This window comes from Vespa mandarinia, chromosome 13 (assembly GCF_050613455.1).
Source record: "Vespa mandarinia isolate Hongniang chromosome 13, ASM5061345v1, whole genome shotgun sequence".
Classification (NCBI taxonomy): domain Eukaryota; kingdom Metazoa; phylum Arthropoda; class Insecta; order Hymenoptera; family Vespidae; genus Vespa; species Vespa mandarinia.
The window spans coordinates 2,712,501-2,732,311 of NC_140822.1; the positions used below are offsets into that span (position 1 = coordinate 2,712,501).

A 19,811-nucleotide genomic window follows, 5' to 3' on the forward strand; every position below is an offset into this window, starting at 1 on the left:
TTGACATTATTTTCCCTCGTGTTATATTGAACTTAAAAATATCTTGTTAAGATTATCCAACGATTGATTACGTTTGAAATTATTTCTTACGAATAATTTGAATTAATCGATCTTAATTTGAAACAATTGAATGTCTAATATCAAAAATTATGACATATTCCAATACAAAATTTCATAATGTCTTCAACTTTCTAGGAACATGAAAATCCTATATATAAAAAAAACTTACGTGATCTTTCTAGACTCGTGAAATTTACAAGATAGACATTAACATCATCATCATCATCATCGTCGTCGTCGTCGTCGTCGTCGTCGTCGTCGTCGTCGTCGTCATAATCATTATTATTATCGCGGAAGATGAGACACCAAGATTTCTAAAAGTTCAGCGAAGAAAATCGAATGACATGGCGACTATGAGAAAAGAGAGTTACTCATCCAGCACATTTCCACGTAAGAACAGTAAGGAAAGTAAGGAGATGGAGATGGAGAAAGAGGAGAAGCAGAAGGTGGAAGAGTAGAGGTATAACCGAGCTATCCAAATAATCTCTCTAGTGAACACGATCGACCGGTTCTTCCTCGAAACACGACGTTACCTTTACAGAGATGAGTTCGAGGCTTTACGAGGAATTAACGTCTTCGAATCTCGATGTACTAAACATCATAGTTCCTCTCGAAGATAGAAGAGTTAGGAGATCTTAAAGCTGCCAAGGAGATCGTTTAGGAAGAGTTAAAACTAAACTTGTCTTGACACGATCTTTACCATACTTCTTAATAATCTTCATCAACTTCCTAAGATATAAAAAAAAAAAAGAGAAAAAAGAGAAAAAGAAGGCAAAAAATGGATCATTATCTAACAACCTATCAAAAGGATTATACCTGGCCATATCCAATGAAAGAAAAGTCTAAATTAGCAGATGATATCTTTCTTATAGGTCCTTGCACTTGTGGCATCGATCCAAAAGATCTTAAGGTACCAAAAGTGTATGGTGAGAAATACGATTGGAGTCGTGTCGGTCCAATGGGACCACTTTTGGATCCCAAACTGTATCCTGCTAAAACTGGTCCTAGTCCTGAAACGGATCAGACGCGATTTGGACAACCAGATGTTTATTTGAAAAAGGTCTAACGATCTAAATTTAATTGTCTAAGATAATTATTATCTTCGTTCATTATTCATATTTCATAAATCAATACCCATATAAATATAAATATATAATGAAAGATTTTTATTTAATTAGTTAGAAGAAAAATATCCTGATCTCTATGGAGTTATACAAGATCAATCGACTCAAGAAACAATTATGGAAGTTGAGAAGGATAGAATGATGACTACATACATGATGGATTATGGCCAGGGTAAAGAACAATAACGACAACAATGTTAATGAAAAAATGAGAAAGATTTCTTTTTTTCCACAAATATATTTTTCAATATCAATCTCTCGATATAGGTAAAAGTTTGGATGGAAGCTGTGTAAAAACCGACGATCCACAAGTTTATCAGCCTACTGAAAAGATTAAATATGATTGCCGTCCTAATGTTCGACCTCCGCTACGAAAATTTCGAAGTATTCTAGATCAAAATGGCAAGAACGGAATCTATGGCAATCGAAAACGAAGTAAAAAATCGAATGACGTGGAAGGATCGGAAGTACGAATACCACCATGGAAATCAGAGTACCAGGACACTATCAGCAAAGTGGGGCACTCTATAATGAAATACAAATTGCATAAACCTGAAAAGCTTACTCTAACGACTAGTACAGTTTATAAATGATCATAAAAACGATGAACAATAAAAATTATTAAAAATTATAATAAACGATTCTGTTATTTAGTCTAGAGGAACAAAAAAAAAAAAAAAAAAAAAGAAAAAAGAAAAAAAAAAGAAATAAAACTACGTTCAAGATACACAAAAGAACCTGAAGTTCGTCCTTTACTCGTCTCGAATTTTATTCTGGCATAAAACATAAAGATGTATACACATACATAGTCCAAGGAGAAAAAATTTTTTGTAATAATGAACGCCTATATGTATAAATAAAAATTATAAATCATAGTAATTACAATGAGTACTAATCGCTTGAGGAGTTCCAGCGTGACTAACAAGTAATTCTAATCTTTTCTCTAACCCCTTTCTAATTATATATAATTTATAAAAAAAATATATATACATACATATATATATATATATGTATGTACTATTAAATAAATTCATTTAATACTTATGTATACATATATGTATATATGTATTTCTGTTCAAGACGGTCAGCGAAAATTGGAGAGAATACAAGAAAAAATACGCTTAGGGCATCGTCTACCTTGGACACTGGTTGGAGCCAAAATTTACACTCTCATCCTTTAAGATCTACAGCGTCGAATATTTATCAGCCTAACACGTGCTCGAGTGAACATGATCTCAAACGATCAGAGGAGAAAACGTCGGAAGAGACGATTCTTATTGAAGTGGACAGAAATGTCAGTCTTCTCGTCATCTAAGAATAAATTTCGAATTAATTACTATAATCTCTTACTTCATATATATATTTATATCAATTTACCAAATTCAGACTTAGATTGTTACATATAATATTAAAAAAAAATTATAAAAAAAAAAAAAAAAGAAAAAGAAAAAAAGAAAAGAAAAGAAAAGAAAAAAATTAGGATGACAAAATCTCGCATAAAACTTAGAAATATTTAATTTAACTTTTATGTATTATAGGTCGATGACTATCTGACCAATCCAGATATAAAGAATTTATCTGTCAAGCAAAAAAACGATGCATTCCTTCGTCGCAATCATCGTTACCTCTACGATTATCCAAACATTTCACAGGCGATGCTAGCTATGCAAAAGTTACAAAAACTTAAAGAATTACAAAGAAGACGAGACCTAACTGAAAAATATTATTCTCATGAGATAAGGAAACTAATCGGCGATTATTTTAATGTAAATCCAAGGACCGAATTGTCACCATTGAAATATAATAATAACAATATTATTAATAATTATAATAATAATAATAATAATAGGATACAAAATTCGAATTTTCTTCAGCCATATTTGGGTGATCGATTAAAGAATGATACAAAGGTACGTCAAATCATTCTTTTATTTTTTTTTTTTTTTTGATTCATCAATTAGAAAGTGTATCTCTCCTGATACGGAGGTTTATTTAGATACAATCTTAAAAATAAAAATAAAAATAAAAAAAAAAAAAAAAAAAAAAAAAAAATAATAAAAAAAACTTAATCCGAAACGAATATACTGTTTATTAATTTCAATTCCTAGCTCAGACATATATCCCTCCGATAGAGTTCCCTTCGAAATTCCGCGTTTAATTTTAGAGTCTGGAACCGTGCGGCACGATGACGACGATCACCCGTCTGGATTGCGGATGCATTCAAGAAACGACAAGACCTATTTTCACCACGACGACAGGTCGAGTTCAGAAGAAGACGTGCAATCAGTCGCAGGATCAGGTACTTCTAAACTTAACGTCCACCAATCCGCAAGAACTTCTTTACTCGTCAGTCGAGCCAAACAAATTGGAACAATACTCGCAAAAATCTAAGAAGAAACGCATTGGAATAGAATCAAAAAATTATGTATTAAATTCTACTGATGTTGTTGATCGTAAAATTGAAAAAGAACATGATCTACATAATCCAGAAAATGTTCAAGTTTTACGTAAATACAGCGACACGTCTACAACTTCCATTTGATATCTCAATTCGTGCGTTGATGATGATGATGATGATGATGATTATGATTATTATTATTATTATTATTATTATTATATATTATATATTATATATTATATATTATATATTATATATTATTTCTATGTTGAAAAATTATAATATACTCTATTCTCCTATTATAAGAAAAAAAAAATAAATAAATAAATAAAAATAAAATAAATTAAGTATGACATTGATAAGTTATCAATCAATAAATATATATGGAAAAAATAAAATCTATTCTAAAGTATTAAATGATATTAACTATTTTATTATGAAATTTCTATTTATTAATTTCTGAAATTATTCTATGCTATTTTTAATATTTAATATGAAGAATTTATAATCCTATCGACAATTAATATTAAAAAATAAAATAATATTCTCGAGATATTTTCTATAATATTAACGAATCAATAAATGTATCAATATAATATTTAACACACAGTATACCTAGTTACTTATTATTATAAAATTTCTATATGCAAAGATTATTCTATGCTATTTCATTATAATAAAAAAAAAAAAAAACATTCTAAAATATTTTAATTAACGAATCAATAAATACAACACGGAATTAAATCCACGTATGTACTTCTTCCCCACTCTTTCTTAAAATTAAAAATCTGATAACTTCATATGTATATATATATATATATATATATATATATATATATATATGTATATGTATATTATAGACAATAGTGGTGGATAGCTTTAATTACCTTCAATTTAAAAAAAAAAATATTTAAATTAATAGTAAAGAGAATGATGAAATTCGGCATAATAACCGATTCAAACACAACGAAAATCGTTCAAATTCTTTTCAATTCAATTCTATATTATATTTTATATAAAATCACGCTTGCCAGCATAATCATGACGAAGGATACTACAATATGGTTTTTTCAAATGATTATGCCCTCTAATCTATCCAAAAAATCAGAAACTACTGACAGATCATTGTCATAGAACGTTTGAATAAATTTTCGGACCCAAAATTCTCTGTGAATTTTTCTTTAACTTTCCCTAATCGAAATTGAATTAAATTTTCTTTATGAAATATGGCAAATATCATCATGGATACTTTTACAACGATTACTCAAAAAGATTTCATATGGCCTAATCCTAAACCACTTCTTACTAAACCTGCACAACCTCCTATGGATACCGGTATCCGATTATATCTTCATAGACCTAAAGAAGAAGACTGCAAATGCGATGTTCATGGTTTTCAAACAGATAAAAAAAGGTACAATATTTTTTTCTTCATTCCTTAAATATCTATATATATATATATATATATATATATATATATATATATATATATATATCTTTGTAAATAAAAATTGAAAAGTCTAAACTTACACGTCTAACTTGATTTTTCTTTTTTCTAAATCTCTCAAGATACGTTCAGCTGGCCAATAAAGAACGAAGACTTCAAGATGAATTGATAGCTGTTAATCATGAAATGGCAAATCTCACGACGACTTTGTTGAACAGTACCTGTGAAACTGACGATGAAACAATGAAAAGTCTTTACGAAATTGATTATGAAAAACGAGGTAAATTATAAATAAATAAGATTAAAATATAATAAATAATAACGAGTCTTACGTATAAATTAAAATTAAAATTAAACTAAATTAAAATAAATAAAAATAAAATTTAAATGAAATTCAATTCAATTCAAATAAAATTGAAATTATATATGATTTCAGAATTACCTATAGCTCATTATAGAACACTTATGGCAGCTGTTGATTCTCCTATCGGTGCTCCTATCAAACCAGCAATTACTGATCTAAGAAACGCTTACAGAGATCCAACTAGATTTAGATATTCAGCTATCGAAAGACCAACTATTGAACCTGCTAAAACTATCAACCTATTGACAGGTAAGACAAACATTATATTTATTATTTTTCATTCGTTATATATGTAAATGTATATATATATATATATATGTACCTTTCCTGTTCATAAAAATAATTTATAAGTTGTATATAAATTTGTTCTAAGTTTATTTTTAAGCCATATCTAAATCGTTTCTAAACTAATTAGAAAAATTATATATATACAGTTCCAGAAACCTTCACTCTCTGGAATGAACCATTTACTAATAGAACAGAATACGAAGATAATTTCAGTAGACTGGGATTATGTAATATGAGAAATCGCCAACAATATCTGGAACCGTTGCCTTCTTCGAGAAATAGATTTGGAGATTGCAAATTTCAATAGCAATCTTTTATTAATTAATTGAAAAAAGAACATATATTATATTTGTCTAATTTCAAATGTTCACACTAAAAAAAAAAGTAGCAGCCATTAGCTTGACAGTACTTGCGTTAATAGTTACAAATATATAAAATTCTATAACGCAAGTAATATCAATTACCAGGTCTCACCACAAGGAGGTTGCTGCTCATGGAGACCCACAATTTGTAAGAAAATAATTAATTAATACAATTAATACATGTTAGTGTAGCATAAATAACGCTAGATGGCATTATGACGTTCCGCCTAATCACGTGACTTTTCAAACGTCAATTTTGATCTTAAACAAACAAAACATGATTATCTTTTGCTAATAACAAAAAAATATAAGAACTAACCTCAAATAAATTTGTATTATACCTAAACGAAGATATAGAAAACATGAAAAAATATGACAGATTCATGTAGAATATTTAACACTGAATATAGGCATCAATTCAAAAAAAAATCACAAGCATTGAGACATTCGTAAATATTTTACATATGTTCTAATGGAATAATACTATTAAGAAATTAATTATAATAAAATATCTATATTATCGATGGAATTAGATTTGTTCATTCTGATTGTTTTGCTGATCGTATAGAAGAGGATTGGCAGATTGATCCATGTTTGGCTTCTATACCAACTAAATTTGATGAGGCTGCAGAAAAACTTGTGCAGAAACAAATATTGGATAATACTAGAACAATCTATCAAGTTAGCTATAAAGATCCCTGTAAGAAAAAGATTTCTAGTTTATCTAATTAAAATATTACATACAAATTATCTATCTTATTACATTATATACATATGTATATATATATATATTTATTTATTTATTTATTTATTTATTTATTTATATAGGGAGAATCCATAAAGACGAACTTGAAAAAGAAGATGAAGAAAAAGAGAAAACGTCCAAAGAGATTAATTTCCAAAGCGAATTATTTGCATATATCAGAAAATTATACTTTGATCCGCATGAGGAAAAAGTTCTAGCTCCACCGGCTACATCCAAACGAAGTATTCAATGACTATTTTTAATTAATTAATTCCAATAATCATTATAATAAATCTTTTCAGTATTTGGCTATTCAAGGCCCAAGTATTTACATGGTGGTCTGTCAATGTATCAAGATACACATGGACGAACAGGAGGCTTAATTATGTTACACAATGTTGAATTTCTTTCGAATGCTAAAGAAAAAGAATTAACAAAGAAGAAACAATTGGGAATAAAAGAGAAAGAAATTGATTTTTGTAAAGAAATTTAATGAGATAGGGGTTATGTTAGGGAGAAAAAAAAATACAAAAATTTTCTAAATTAAATTAACGTCAAAAATATATATATATATATATAGAATATTTTATAATATAAATGTAATAAATAAATACTTGCGTATGAACTGAAGAATATACTTGCTACGTGATATTTTATTCTTTTTGACGAAGCAGAATTTTTCCGTGTTACACTTCATATCTGCTTTTACCTTTATCCCTTAGTACTTTATTTACTTGCTCAAGCTAAATCCTATTCAGACCGTTGAATATAAGCAATACATCGTGGAATGTAAACAAAACAAAACAAAAAATAAAAGAATACAAATCTTATCCTATCGCTTTCTTCCTCCTTCCCCTTCTTTCTATACCTTCCCTCTCTATCACTCTCTCTCTCTCTCTCTCTTTCTCATTCTTTATCTTTCTCAAACACGTTTTGTCTCTATTCACTATGAAAATTTATTTATTTCTTCGAACATTCAATTTTGTATAAATCTACATAATCATTTACAAAATATTAAAATATATATATATTTAAAATAAAGAGTAATGATAATTGCTTACCTGTTCGAACGGTTTCTGCTTCACGAAAGAGTGATTCCAATGAGCGTACTTCCTCCATCTTCCATCATTAAGTGGTGGGAAATTCAAATTGATGAAACGAAATAAAATATGTCGTTATATGAAGCTTAAAAAATTACTTCGAAATTATTTCTGTTTTTTCTTTTTTTTTTTTTTTTAATTTTTATAATAAAATTATATCTTTTTACTCTCTCATTCTTTCTGACACATACACACACACACACACACACACTCTTTCTCATTCTATTTCTCCAACACATCGTTTTAATCGATTATGATTAAATTCATTTCTTTTTAAACATTTTTCAATTACAAATTTACAAAAAAATAAATAATCTCTTAATAAAATAAATGAATAAAATAAAATAAATCAAAAAATTAACTTACTCCAAGGATTGCTGCTTCTCGAAAGAGTACGATTCCAACGAGCGAACTGCTTCCCCATTTCTCTACAACAAATGGAGGGAATTTCAAATTGATAAAACGAAACAATATATCGTCATATATGGTCAATACTTATCAATCAATAATATTCCTAACTTTTATCAAAAGATTTTATCTTCGACAATGATAATTTTTTAATCTTCGAAAGATTATAAATGTTATTATATAATAATCGTATTATATCACTTGTTTTTATCACTTGTTGCATTTCCTATTGTCTCACTTGTTGCATCTTCTGTTTATTTTGATTACTGTTTTGTATATAAACACACACACACACATATGTATTAATATAAAATTATTTCATATTACTTTTACATTTACCAAAAAAAAAAAAAAAAAGAAAAAGAAAAAGAGAGAGAAAAAAATCATTGATATCTTATAATTTACCATATATAATTACAAATAACACCATAATGAATGAATAAAACTAACCTATACAGTCAATTACTTGAATAAGTCTGTCTTTAAAACTTGTTAATAAAAATTGTTTTTATAAAATAATAAAAAATGATACAATTATATAATACACTTTGTAATTTACAGATCATGTAAGTATTGCATTATCATTATGACAGAATTAACTTATATAATGAATAAACAAACGTATAAAATCCTACCATGGAAGAGATTAATAATACGCAGTTACCTATAAACTTATAATTTTTAATATAATACGCAATGTTGTATATCGTAAAAAAAAAAAAATAAATCTCATCCATTTTTAATTATATCCGTAATAATATTTTTGCAATTTTTTAAAACATAAAAACGCATCATACTTGATCTACATTTTGATATCATAGAGATTCTCCTAAACACGAATGTAATTCTTTTCTCTCATTCGAAAGTTTTCACGACTTCATAGACGTATCTCATTAAATTTAATATAATATATCATTGATCAAGATTTATTAACGATCTACTTCTTTCTTTTATTTTTCTTTATGGAAAGAAATCCTATACAATTTATTGAAATAATATCATCTGCTAAGTGTAATCGAAGCATTTGAAATATTATAGATTAATTTAGTATGTTGGATTTGATTATATGCATGTGCATCATGTAAATTGACTTGAGTTGTGTGTGTGTTCTTCAGTGAAGAAAGCATGCAACTGATAGAGCCTACGCACCGTCTGCTACATCATATTGGACCAGTACAAACGCGTTCGTATCTTAGAACAATAAAAAAAACATGTCTCGAGATGTTTTGATACATCTTATTATAAGTGCTAAGGGAATGCTTTTTGGTATAATTGCATTTTTTGTATTATTCGTTGGTTATGGAAATCATGAAGTTGGATTTTGGTCAATTTTATCAGGTTAGTATGATTTATTTCATAATGTTATTCTATAATAATAATAACAATAATAATAATAATAATAAAACATAGAAAAAAAAATAAAAGTTACTTCGCACACACATTATAAAATTGCGATTGAAGAAAATATGATAGATACTTCTCTTCTACTAATATATATAATACATAATATAATATATATTATTTGTTTTGTATAAAAAAAAAAAAAAAAAAAAAAAAAACAATTCCATATAATTCTCAGGTATACTAGCCGGTGTTTGTTTCCATTTGCACTGGGTAAAAGGCAAAGAAAGTTTAGACAGATGGCATACCAGAGTTACATTGCGCAATTTAAATGTTGTAGGATTTATTAGTGCAGTTTCTGGTATGACTGCATTAATTTGGTATCTCTTTCTAACGTTTTATCAATCAATCCGTAAGTAAATCTTATTTTACAAATTTTACTAATTCCACTTATAAGATATTATACCAGTTACATCATTTGTAATTTGATTTAATCAATTATTAAATGTTTTATTAAAGGATTAAATTTTTATTGTAGCTATAGTACCAATTTTTCAAAGTACCGCTATTACTGCAGTATGGGCTTTTATTTGTGGAACGTGGGGTATCTTGTTGATGTTTTACTCCAATAAATATGAATTACTTATTCAAGAAGGAACAGCTCCTATTCTTAATGAAAGTACTGCTTAAAGATTTTTATATTTTTTTTTAAATATTCATATTTTTCTAATCAAGAATATATATAAATGTAAGATTATAACAAAGTTATCTATACTTAATTCATAAATAAATCTGATAAGGGAGAATACTTTTTTATTTTTCTACATTAATTATATCCTATTCTTTGATTAATAGTTATGTAGTATTTATCAAATTTATACAAAAATTAAAAATGTTATTAGCTTTGTAAAATGTTTTATTAAAAATAATTCTGAATAAAAATTTCTTTAAATTATATCGAACATTAACATGTATCATTTATAAAAAATACCTTGGTTAAAATAAATGCAAATATACGTATGTATGCGTGTATATTTACATATGTTTATATATGCATATAACTATTTCATATTACTCTTAGATCCAGTACAAAAAAAAAACCATTGATCTAGTAATTGTAAATAGTAAACTATAAAGAATAATCAAGAAAGCATAAGATTAGAAATAACACTAACATAACATATATAAATAATATATAATATGTAATACAATAATCAAAGCATAATATATAAATTAAACTAGCCTATAAACTAAATTATTTAATAAATTTATCTTCAAGACCGTTTAATGAAGTTATAAAAGGAATAATTATATGATAAAAGAATAATTATGATACACTTTACAACTTACATTTAATATATTATAATTATGATGGTTTTAATTTATATAACGGATGAACTAATGTATAAATTCCTACCATTGAAGAAATCAATCCACAGATACCTATAACTCCAGGTGTTAACTTAGTATAGCCTAATGCTGTTAATGGAATAAATAAATCGCATCCATTTTTAATAGTATCCATAACAATATCTTTATGATCTTTTAAATATAACAATGTATCATAATTAATTCTCGATTTACATTTAGATACCATAGAAAATCTTCTAGACGAATAGAACTTTTCTTGTTCTAAAATTTTAACAATTTCATAGACATCTCTAACTAAATTTAATATAATATTTATTAACCAATATTTATTAGCAACTTTATTCCATTTTTCTATGTCAACACGGAAGATTCCTACACGGCCTATCCAAATAATATGATCTGCTAAAAGGAACAAAGCATTGGCAATTTTTGATAATGTCAATATAATTCTTACAATTAAATCTGGATATTTCATTGTTGAAAGTGCTGAATACAAGCTGTCCAAGCATCTTCCAAGACGAAGTACTATAAAACAAAACAAAATGTAAAAAAATATATATATATCAACCAACGATAAAATTATATTTTGTAGAAAATAACTACATTTTCTGAAAGAACTAAAAGTATATTCCAAACTACGTAGAACGTCAGAAGATTGTCTTGTACTCTTTACATTTTGTGCGTAATACCAGCAAGTTCTACTTCCATATTGTAACAATCTGTAAGATATAATTATTAATCTTACTCGTATAATTTCTTATTACTACGTTATTAAATAAATAAACAAATAAGTAGTAATATTTTACTTACCTGATAATTTTATCCCTCCCTGCAGTTTGTTCATTTAATTTTATTATTATATCCATCTTTGTTTCTTGTTTTTTTACATATAATATATGTCTATATATATATATATATATATATATGTATGTATACACATGAAAAATTATTAATAAGAATCAAAATGAATTCACCAACCTTTTCCTATTACATACATCGACATAAATATTGCTAAAGGAATCAAATTGATTTGTATGACTTCCTTAAAATTTTTTATCGCATTTGAATATTGTCTGTATCACGTTTGCGTCAAGGATCAAAGTATAAATTATTAATATACGGACATAAAAACTTAAAACATACAAATAAACATGAACTTTAACTTTACATGGTCAGCGCCATCTTTAATGAATAGAAGAAATTAATACAACATCGAATGGTGTATTATGTATATGCGTATGTAATGTGTTTATATGAAATACAGAAGGAACATAATAATAATTATTAAAGCAAAATATATCAAATTAATTATTATTATTATTATTATTATTATTATTATTATTATTATTATTAAAAAAAAAAAAAGAAAAAAAAAAACCCTATGATCTTTAGTGTGTGTACAATTTTAATACTGAAAAAATAAAAATATATTTTTTATATAAATTGACAAACACTTTTTTATTTTTAAGTTAAATTTTAATACACTCATGGAAAAACATTTAATTATTTATAAAAGAAATCAAGTTTTAAATATTGAGAAAATATTTTTATACCCACATTATGCCTTATTTAATATTCGTGTGACAATTATTATCAGTATTGTAGCTTATCAATACTGAAATCAAATACTCAAATACTTAAGTTTCTTTTTAAATATATATATATGATTATTAAAACTGTCTCTTAATTTCATAGTAACGAATATTTTTAGCAAGGCATGATTATGCATATAACAAAGAAACAATTTCACTTAAAAAACAAAGTATTTCAGGTAAATGAAACTGAAAAAATATTGATAATTATAATTAGAAGAAGTTGACTGAATTTAATTACGAGCTAACATTAAAAGAAGGTATAATAATTGTTTTATTACCATAAGAAATATTGAACAAATACATCTAGATGTGATATAAAATAAAGTGTTTTAAACAGATTATTCAATACAATACTGTATCAAAAAAAAAAAAAAAAAAAAAAGAAAAATAAACAAAACAAAAAAAAAGAAAGAGAAGAAAAATAAACAACACTGTCGTATATATAGGATGCTTTCCATTTATGTTACTCTCAGTCATTTAATATTAATTTGCAATCAATAAATGGAAAGTGTCCATTATAATATTTTTAGAAAGCAGAGAGCTTTGGTTTTTCCTTTAAAAAGTAATACCATTAAATGTATATAAACCATTGCGATATACCATTAGATAGCATGTACATTATAAATAACACTAATTTAATTGCATCAAACGAAGTGTATGAAGAGAATGAAGAATAAATAATACATGCACGGAGACCAATGTTTTATGATAATTTTTCTTGAATTAAATAATTGTGAATGTATTTTACGGCCGATCGCGCTCTTCCCTTGTATTTAAATCCCGGTGTAAGTAAGACAGCATTAACTATAAGAAAAATAAAAAAAAAAAAAAAAAAGAAAAAAAAAGAAATTGATTACGTTAACAATCTATAGAAATATTACAGATGAAGTATCTTGAAAAATATTTACCTGCTATATAAGATAAAAGAAGATTATTAATTGTATTTCCAAGCCATGCAAAAAGCATCAGAAAGATCATAATTGTTCCATAATACTGTAATAAAGAATATATTATAGAGATCTATTTATTCACAAATTATTTATATAAATATGTTTATTGATAAAAACTTACTAAGTTAGGACGACTGTTACGTATATTAACAACGGATCTCCATAAACTTTGTAATTGAAGAATTGCCTCAGATAGATCATGACAAATTTCATTTAATTTCTTTTCTTTTTGTCCTGTCCAACTATCAGCCGTACAAAAAATAGAAATAATAGTTGGGACAAAGTAATCAATAAGAGCCAGTACAAGTAAGGACAGAGATATTAACGTGAGTAATGCTGGTTCCAACATCCAAATCATACTAAAATAATGTATATAAAATGACGATAAAAGTGAATTATTCTTTGACAAAGTGAAATAACATGATCTATATAAAAAGAATTGGGAACTTACCAAAATACAGTCGTAGTAAGGCCAAGAATTAATGCAGGATACCAAGGTCTTTCCCACAACAAAATAGAGTTTAATGGAAGAACGACTTCACGCCAGCATTCCATTTTTCTTTTCAACTGCTTCATATGCTTCTCCTAAAAAGAAAATAAAAACTGATGAACTAGGAAGAAGAAGAAGAAGAAGAAGAAGAAGAAGAAGTTGAGAAAGAAAAAGAGGAAGAAGAAGAATAAGAAGAAGAAGAAAAAGAAGAAATCTTTTTCATTGTCATTGATTTTCTCAGGACAAAGATGACGCTCTCTTTTAATAATCAATGAGATTGATTCAGACGCTTTCAAAGAAGTGCGCGCCCTGAAGAGAAAATTACTTTTGAGAGAATAAGATAATATAATATATCGATAGAGAAAAAAGTATTACCTTTTCGGAGCTCGCGTTGTCTGGCATCGTGTCCAAAAAAAGAATACGAGCAGATAGTATGTATTTAAATTTAGTTCTCGTTGAGTTGAAAAAAGGGGCGCGTATATATGTTGACGCCGAGAAGAAGATCGGCGGAACGCAAAGCACGGCGATATTTCAAGATCTAAAAGAAAAAGATTTTTCTGATCGGTAACACTGCGAGTGGAGAAGCGTATATATATACAAAAAAAAAAAAAAAAAAAAAAAAAGGTACGTCACATACCGGCTTCGATGAGATCAATTCCTTATATATATACATATATATACATATACATGTATATATATATATTTTTTTTTATTTTATTGCTGTTGTTGTTGTTGTTAATATTAATTTATATCGAGTAAACGATCTGAGATATATTAAACTCTTATATTAGAGGATGGAGGAGGCTTTTCTTTACTTGGCGAAAAAAACACGAAAGCGCTCCGAGAGAATCGACTTTTGGTTTCGAGATTATGTATGTGGTAAGAGACTCGCACGCGATTGGCTATCAGTTCAAAATGTTGCTTATTGCAGGCGATGCCGTGCTGCTGGTGCTGTGACGTTAAAGGTATTCCTGTGTTCTATCTGAAATACGCGCGACTAAAACGCGTTTAGTCGAAAATAATAGGAAAAAATAATAAAAAAAAATTACAACAGGATATGGCCGCTGTGAGTTCAGTGAGTATCCAATTGTTTTTCCTTCATAAAAAAAGTTTCTATCGTCTGACAGAGGCTTTGTTTACCTTCTGGATCGTATCTACCGTATATACTCGTTAGAATGACACTTCGCCGCGAAAAAGAGATAAGATGCACGTTTTTTTATTTCTTTCTTCCTTCCTTGTTTATATATATATATATATCTTTTTTCTCTCTCTCTCTCTCTTTCTCTGTCTCTCTTTCTCTCTCTCTCTCTCTCTCTCTCTCTCTTTTTCTCTTTCTCTCACCTTCATAGATATCAAATGTTGAAAATCTTTCGCCACAAATAATACGCCGTGTGGCAAAAGAAATGACCGAGCTAACGACTCAACCACCCGAGGGCATACGCGTTATTTTAAACGAGGAAGATGTCACAGACATTCAAGCTATCATCGAAGGTCCCTGTAAGTTCAATATTGTTTTATTATAACCAATGGAACAATCATAGAGATTGTATGATAAATTTACTATATATAAAGAAAGAAAGGAAAACAAAAAAAAAAGAGAAAAAAAAATTTTAGAAAAAAAAAAAGAAAAAATGAAAAAAGATTACGCTTTTATTCGACCATAACCTTACTTGAATGTCATTTTTATCCAATTTTATATTGTAACTTGCATTTAAGTATCAATTGTATTATTCTCTGTATCGTTCAAGATAAATTTGAATTTTAGTCTGATCGAACAGATAAAGAAAAGATTTAAAAAAATTTTATCTATTTTAAATGATAGAAAGAACAAGTACAAAGGTGATAATGATTAGATAATATATGATAAAAAGAAATTTTACTGTTATTTTTGCTTTAGGTAACTTTGGAATTAGTAAAATAAATGTAAATTATTTGTATGTTGTTCATATTGATCTTTTTATATTCTAGCTGGTACACCGTATGCCGGTGGATTTTTCAGAGTTAAATTAGCTCTTGGTAAAGACTTCCCTCAAGGACCACCAAAGGCATTTTTCCTTACAAAAATTTTTCATCCTAATGTTGCGAAAAATGGTGAAATATGTGTTAATACGTTGAAGAAGGATTGGAAATCAGACCTCGGAATTCAACATATATTATTGGTAAAATAATATATATCTATATAAAAATGATATATTAATATTATAATGTAATAAATTAATATTAATAATCTCTTTTGAATTTTAATTTTCTTTATAGACAGTAAAATGTTTATTGATAGTGCCAAATGCCGAATCTGCATTAAATGAAGAGGCTGGTAAATTATTATTAGAGAGGTATGATGATTATTCTGAAAGGGCAAAGATGATGACAGAAATACATGCGCAGGTAAAAATGTCATTGCAATAATTATAAGTTACTATATTATATTCGTTGTTGATTTACCTTAAAGACTTGTAAAAGTAATCATAGCAATATTTCTAGGGCGGTGGAAAAGGCAGTAAAGCAGGTCTGGAAAGCTGCACTTCCTCTGAAGTCGGAGGACCCCTGCCAAAAAAGCACGCAGGTGATAAAAAACTAACAGCAGAAAAGAAAAAAATGTTAAAAGATAAAAAAAGAACGCTTAAAAGATTATAAGAGAAAATCAGTCTCCCCTTTTATCTTTTTTATAATTTAAAAACACTGGTGTGCTAAAGATGCCTCGTATTGTACACAATTATTATTATTGCATAGTAAAAAATTTATTATCTAAACTCGACTGATCTTATTATTAAGCATTTAGAAAATTAATTTATAGAGTCAGTGCGTGATGACTTCCTAAATTATATGAAAAAGCAAGTACAATTCTGTAGTGATCTCTGCAATCGTGGGCTGAGTTTAACAGTCGTTAGGCCCCATCTGTGGCCTCTATTAGTAAATATTTTTACATATGTACAAAATGACAAATCGTGTGATTATTTAAATAAAATGAATTGTTCTCCATATATGAAATTAGGAATTTCTGTTTTTTTTTTTTAACCTTTATAATTCTTTAACGGTATCAGATCATGCTTGCAAAGATAATTCTTCGTGCATCCTTAATTACAAACTACTATACAAAAAGAAGATATGTATATAAAATAAAAACAGGATATACTTAAAAGGATTATATTTTAGGTAAGCAAGAAGAATTAAATTGTTGAGAGAATATTATTCATTTTTTATTTAGTTATTGATCGTCAGTTTCTTTTCTTCAGTCTTGCATAGCTGCATTGCGGTTCCTTTGCTGTCAAGTATCAATATAAAGTCATAATACATTATATTACATGCCCAATACTGCATAGTTAAATAATCATAATGTTGATATGATTTGACTAGTTAACATATATCACAGCCTTAATCCACTATCAGGTATCATCTATGCATAGTGGTAATATATATATATATATATATATATGTATATGATATATACATATATATCAATGATTGAGAACAACATTTGGAACATATATTACAAAAATATAATATCAATAACAAACATTATTATTTTCATAATTTAAAAATATCTCACAAAATATTAAAGGATTCGCTAAGGTTATGATGACAATTCTTTAAAATTAATCAGATTCGGGGCTAGAAGCACATTCTGTACTTTGATAAACAACAACTGTTAAAGATGAATTTGTTTGTATTTTTCAGATACTGATGAGCACACACGCACGGTAGTAGTACATACAAATTGCATACAGTCTTTACAGCATATCATAACTTTTTATTATTTTTTTTTTTCTTTTTTTTTCTTTTTTTTTTTTTTTTCTTTTAATGTGTCATAAAAAAAATCTGTTAACTCCTATAAATCATATTTGAGTCCCCCTAAAAATTGTATGCCAATTTCTGAAGGAAACGTCAGAAATAAAAAAAAAAAGATCCATTCAAAATGAAATTGCATATAACACTTCGTTTTCTAATGGTATAATTACACTTAGTTTCATATGTATATCTTACGGAAATAAGGAAAACACAATGTATTGTGTTAGATCAGACAAGAACAAAACTTTTAGAGGTTGCCAAGAATTTATGGCTTTGTTACTTCACTTCCTTGACATAAGCCTCCAATTCTGCATCTAATTCTTCAGCAGTAGGAGTTTTTGTAGCTTGTCGACTTCCTCCTCTACCACCACGTCTTGCACCACGACCTATAATTTTATTTAATTATAAAGACAAACTTATCTTCGATATGAAACGCAATATAAAAAATTTGAACGTATCAATTAAAGATGCCAAATTTATAAGTAATATTTAATGGATTACCTCTAACAGATCCTGAACCACGATTACCTCTAAAACGAGATTGAGTTCTTTGTGCGTAACTGTTTCCACTGAGTCTTGATCCTCCACGCACTGCTGGAACTGGTATCTCAGATGTGGCAACTTGTATATTCATTTCACGACCTATTAGTTTCATATAAGATATACAAATTTAATACCTAAAGTTATTAAACCAATTATTAAATAATCCTTCAGGAACTTTTACAAACCATCAAGTGGTACGCCATTATACTGTTTCATTGCTTTTATAGCATCAGCTCTTCTTTCGAATATAACATCTGCAGAGCCTAATGATCGACCTGATCTATCATAATGTACAGCTGCCGATTTGAGAGGTCCAAATTCGCTGAATAATTCCTAATAACATATTATAAACATATAAACATACATACATATATATATATATATATATATATATATATATATTCAAACTATGTATTTACATGAACTTATATAACATCTATCTTTCTCTCCAATCATTAAATATAAATATATTACCTGAATATCAGAATCTGATACTCCAAAGTCAAGATTGGATACGAGTAATTTGGTAACACCTGCACTGCCTATTGCACCTCTGCCAACCTTTTTTACTCCATCAAACATGTCATGTTTCCATGCACTGTTTACGTCACCCTATCAAAACATCAAATATTTTATTCACTAAGACATTAAAGAATCAATTATCAAGATATGGTCATCATAGCTACATATATAATTTACATCTTATATTTTCAAACAAAATCTCTAATAGTTTAAAAATATTATTACAAGTACAATCAATTTTTTACACTTTTATAAAGAGAATACATTATAAAAAAGAAATATGAGATTTAAACGATTAAAATGAAACTTAAATATTAAAAAATGAAACAATATTGATAGAATGAATTTTGTTTGGAAAAATAATTATTCTGATTGAAGGAATTCATGCAAAAGGTTAACCAAAAAAAAAATATATATATATACGTGATACAAATAAATTGAATTCACAAAAGCGGAAGTAAAAGAGAATAGGTACGAGAAGCATGTGACAAGTTAAATGTATTTATTATATATATATATATATATATACACCCATATATATATATATCCATATATATATATACATATATACTTATTTAGATAAATATATAATCGATTATATTCGAATTCTAATGAAATGTAGTTGAGAAAATCTTTAATTACTTACTCTTGTATACGGCAAGGTACTTCTTGTAATGCCACCACGACTGCGTCCTCGCATGACGCCGCCGCCAACTCTTTGGGCTCTTCGAGCTCCCCTACGAGGCGAGCCACCAACACCTCTACCTCGTCTACCACCGCCTCCTCGTGCTCTTGTTCCTTTATTTTGCTTGATAATATCGTCGAGACTCATTTCTATTTTGTCTACCATCTTCATTTGTGATATTATTACGATAAACTTACACGACCACGCGAAAACGAACAAAACCAACCTCTCA

The 19,811-nt window shown here is 27.5% G+C and overlaps 8 protein-coding genes and 1 long non-coding RNA gene across 21 annotated transcripts in view; 5 read left to right on the forward strand and 4 right to left on the reverse strand.

Annotated features, from left to right (window-relative positions):
• The window catches only part of LOC118444237 (uncharacterized), a 2,556-nt gene extending 774 nt beyond the window's left edge, over positions 1-1,782 (forward strand). Inside the window, exons 2-5 of one of the 2 annotated variants that reach the window (XM_085661059.1) lie at positions 243-520; positions 602-1,120; positions 1,239-1,356; positions 1,452-1,782. In XM_085661059.1, coding sequence (XP_085517185.1) covers positions 839-1,120; positions 1,239-1,356; positions 1,452-1,777 — 726 coding nt within the window. In that variant the 5' untranslated portion in view covers positions 243-520; positions 602-838 and the 3' untranslated portion in view covers positions 1,778-1,782. Of the gene's footprint in view, positions 1-242; positions 1,121-1,238; positions 1,357-1,451 lie in introns of both variants that reach the window. The other variant, XM_035872311.2, reaches the window with a different exon arrangement.
• LOC118444243 (uncharacterized) overlaps positions 1-6,171 on the reverse strand; it is a 16,135-nt gene extending 9,964 nt beyond the window's left edge. For 2 of the 7 annotated variants that reach the window (XR_014982889.1, XR_014982891.1), the window contains exons 1-3: positions 5,716-6,171; positions 5,472-5,632; positions 5,113-5,258 (exon numbers count right to left, since the gene is read on the reverse strand). This is a non-coding gene — a long non-coding RNA (uncharacterized LOC118444243). Of the gene's footprint in view, positions 1-355; positions 375-2,254; positions 2,496-3,429; positions 3,572-4,800; positions 4,955-5,112; positions 5,259-5,471; positions 5,633-5,715 lie in introns of those variants that run through there. The other 5 variants (XR_014982894.1, XR_014982893.1, XR_014982890.1 and 2 more) reach the window with 5 other exon arrangements.
• Positions 2,069-3,734, forward strand: LOC118444322 (uncharacterized). Its single transcript, XM_085661064.1, has 4 exons — positions 2,069-2,109; positions 2,265-2,478; positions 2,723-3,094; positions 3,349-3,734. Exons 1-4 carry the CDS (start codon positions 2,069-2,071, stop codon positions 3,724-3,726), a joined length of 1,005 nt encoding a protein of 334 aa, XP_085517190.1. The 3' UTR covers positions 3,727-3,734.
• Positions 4,809-7,335, forward strand: LOC118444242 (uncharacterized). The gene is made up of 7 exons (XM_085661065.1): positions 4,809-4,996; positions 5,152-5,309; positions 5,466-5,642; positions 6,149-6,191; positions 6,577-6,743; positions 6,872-7,030; positions 7,091-7,335. Exons 1-7 carry the CDS (start codon positions 4,809-4,811, stop codon positions 7,279-7,281), a joined length of 1,083 nt encoding a protein of 360 aa, XP_085517191.1. The 3' UTR covers positions 7,282-7,335.
• A 1,394-nt stretch (positions 7,336-8,729) lies between these two features.
• Positions 8,730-11,516, forward strand: LOC118444239 (uncharacterized). Of its 3 annotated transcripts, XM_035872323.2 has the most exons (5): positions 8,730-8,862; positions 9,412-9,634; positions 9,876-10,049; positions 10,176-10,316; positions 11,377-11,516. In XM_035872323.2, exons 2-5 carry the CDS (start codon positions 9,508-9,510, stop codon positions 11,412-11,414), a joined length of 480 nt encoding a protein of 159 aa, XP_035728216.2. In that variant the 5' UTR covers positions 8,730-8,862; positions 9,412-9,507; the 3' UTR covers positions 11,415-11,516. The 3 variants fall into 3 exon arrangements, with proteins under 3 accessions (XP_035728216.2, XP_085517188.1, XP_035728214.1); XM_085661062.1 differs by lacking the exon at positions 8,730-8,862 and having other exon boundaries at positions 9,187-9,634; XM_035872321.2 differs by lacking the exons at positions 8,730-8,862; positions 11,377-11,516 and having other exon boundaries at positions 9,193-9,634; positions 10,176-10,327.
• Pex11ab (peroxisomal biogenesis factor 11ab) lies at positions 9,838-12,192 on the reverse strand. Of its 2 annotated transcripts, none has more exons than XM_085661061.1 (4): positions 11,987-12,192; positions 11,819-11,837; positions 11,612-11,727; positions 9,838-11,533 (listed from the first exon to the last, which is right to left on the reverse strand). In XM_085661061.1, exons 1-4 carry the CDS (start codon positions 12,009-12,011, stop codon positions 11,004-11,006), a joined length of 690 nt encoding a protein of 229 aa, XP_085517187.1. In that variant the 5' UTR covers positions 12,012-12,192; the 3' UTR covers positions 9,838-11,003. The 2 variants fall into 2 exon arrangements, with proteins under 2 accessions (XP_085517187.1, XP_085517186.1); XM_085661060.1 differs by having other exon boundaries at positions 11,819-11,908; positions 11,987-12,191.
• Positions 12,193-12,929: 737 nt separating this feature from the next.
• Arl6IP1 (ADP-ribosylation factor-like 6 interacting protein 1) lies at positions 12,930-14,977 on the reverse strand. 2 transcript variants are annotated; one of them, XM_035872167.2, is made up of 6 exons: positions 14,681-14,977; positions 14,419-14,581; positions 14,005-14,138; positions 13,675-13,912; positions 13,512-13,596; positions 12,930-13,407 (listed from the first exon to the last, which is right to left on the reverse strand). In XM_035872167.2, the coding sequence occupies exons 2-6, from the start codon at positions 14,443-14,445 to the stop codon at positions 13,307-13,309; spliced, it is 585 nt and encodes a 194-aa protein (XP_035728060.1). In that variant the 5' UTR covers positions 14,446-14,581; positions 14,681-14,977; the 3' UTR covers positions 12,930-13,306. The 2 variants fall into 2 exon arrangements, with proteins under 2 accessions (XP_035728060.1, XP_085517108.1); XM_085660982.1 differs by lacking the exon at positions 14,681-14,977 and having other exon boundaries at positions 14,419-14,646.
• Positions 14,900-17,022, forward strand: LOC118444162 (ubiquitin-conjugating enzyme E2 S). Of its 2 annotated transcripts, none has more exons than XM_085660980.1 (6): positions 14,900-14,915; positions 14,975-15,118; positions 15,393-15,540; positions 16,012-16,202; positions 16,300-16,428; positions 16,525-17,021. In XM_085660980.1, exons 2-6 carry the CDS (start codon positions 15,101-15,103, stop codon positions 16,675-16,677), a joined length of 639 nt encoding a protein of 212 aa, XP_085517106.1. In that variant the 5' UTR covers positions 14,900-14,915; positions 14,975-15,100; the 3' UTR covers positions 16,678-17,021. The 2 variants fall into 2 exon arrangements, with proteins under 2 accessions (XP_085517106.1, XP_085517107.1); XM_085660981.1 differs by lacking the exon at positions 14,900-14,915 and having other exon boundaries at positions 14,938-15,008; positions 15,098-15,118; positions 16,525-17,022.
• Positions 17,023-17,588: 566 nt separating this feature from the next.
• Positions 17,589-19,790, reverse strand: Ref1 (RNA and export factor binding protein 1). Its single transcript, XM_035872161.2, has 5 exons — positions 19,541-19,790; positions 18,847-18,984; positions 18,558-18,705; positions 18,331-18,471; positions 17,589-18,215 (listed from the first exon to the last, which is right to left on the reverse strand). Exons 1-5 carry the CDS (start codon positions 19,748-19,750, stop codon positions 18,106-18,108), a joined length of 747 nt encoding a protein of 248 aa, XP_035728054.1. The 5' UTR covers positions 19,751-19,790; the 3' UTR covers positions 17,589-18,105.
• Between the last annotated feature and the right edge of the window lie 21 nt (positions 19,791-19,811).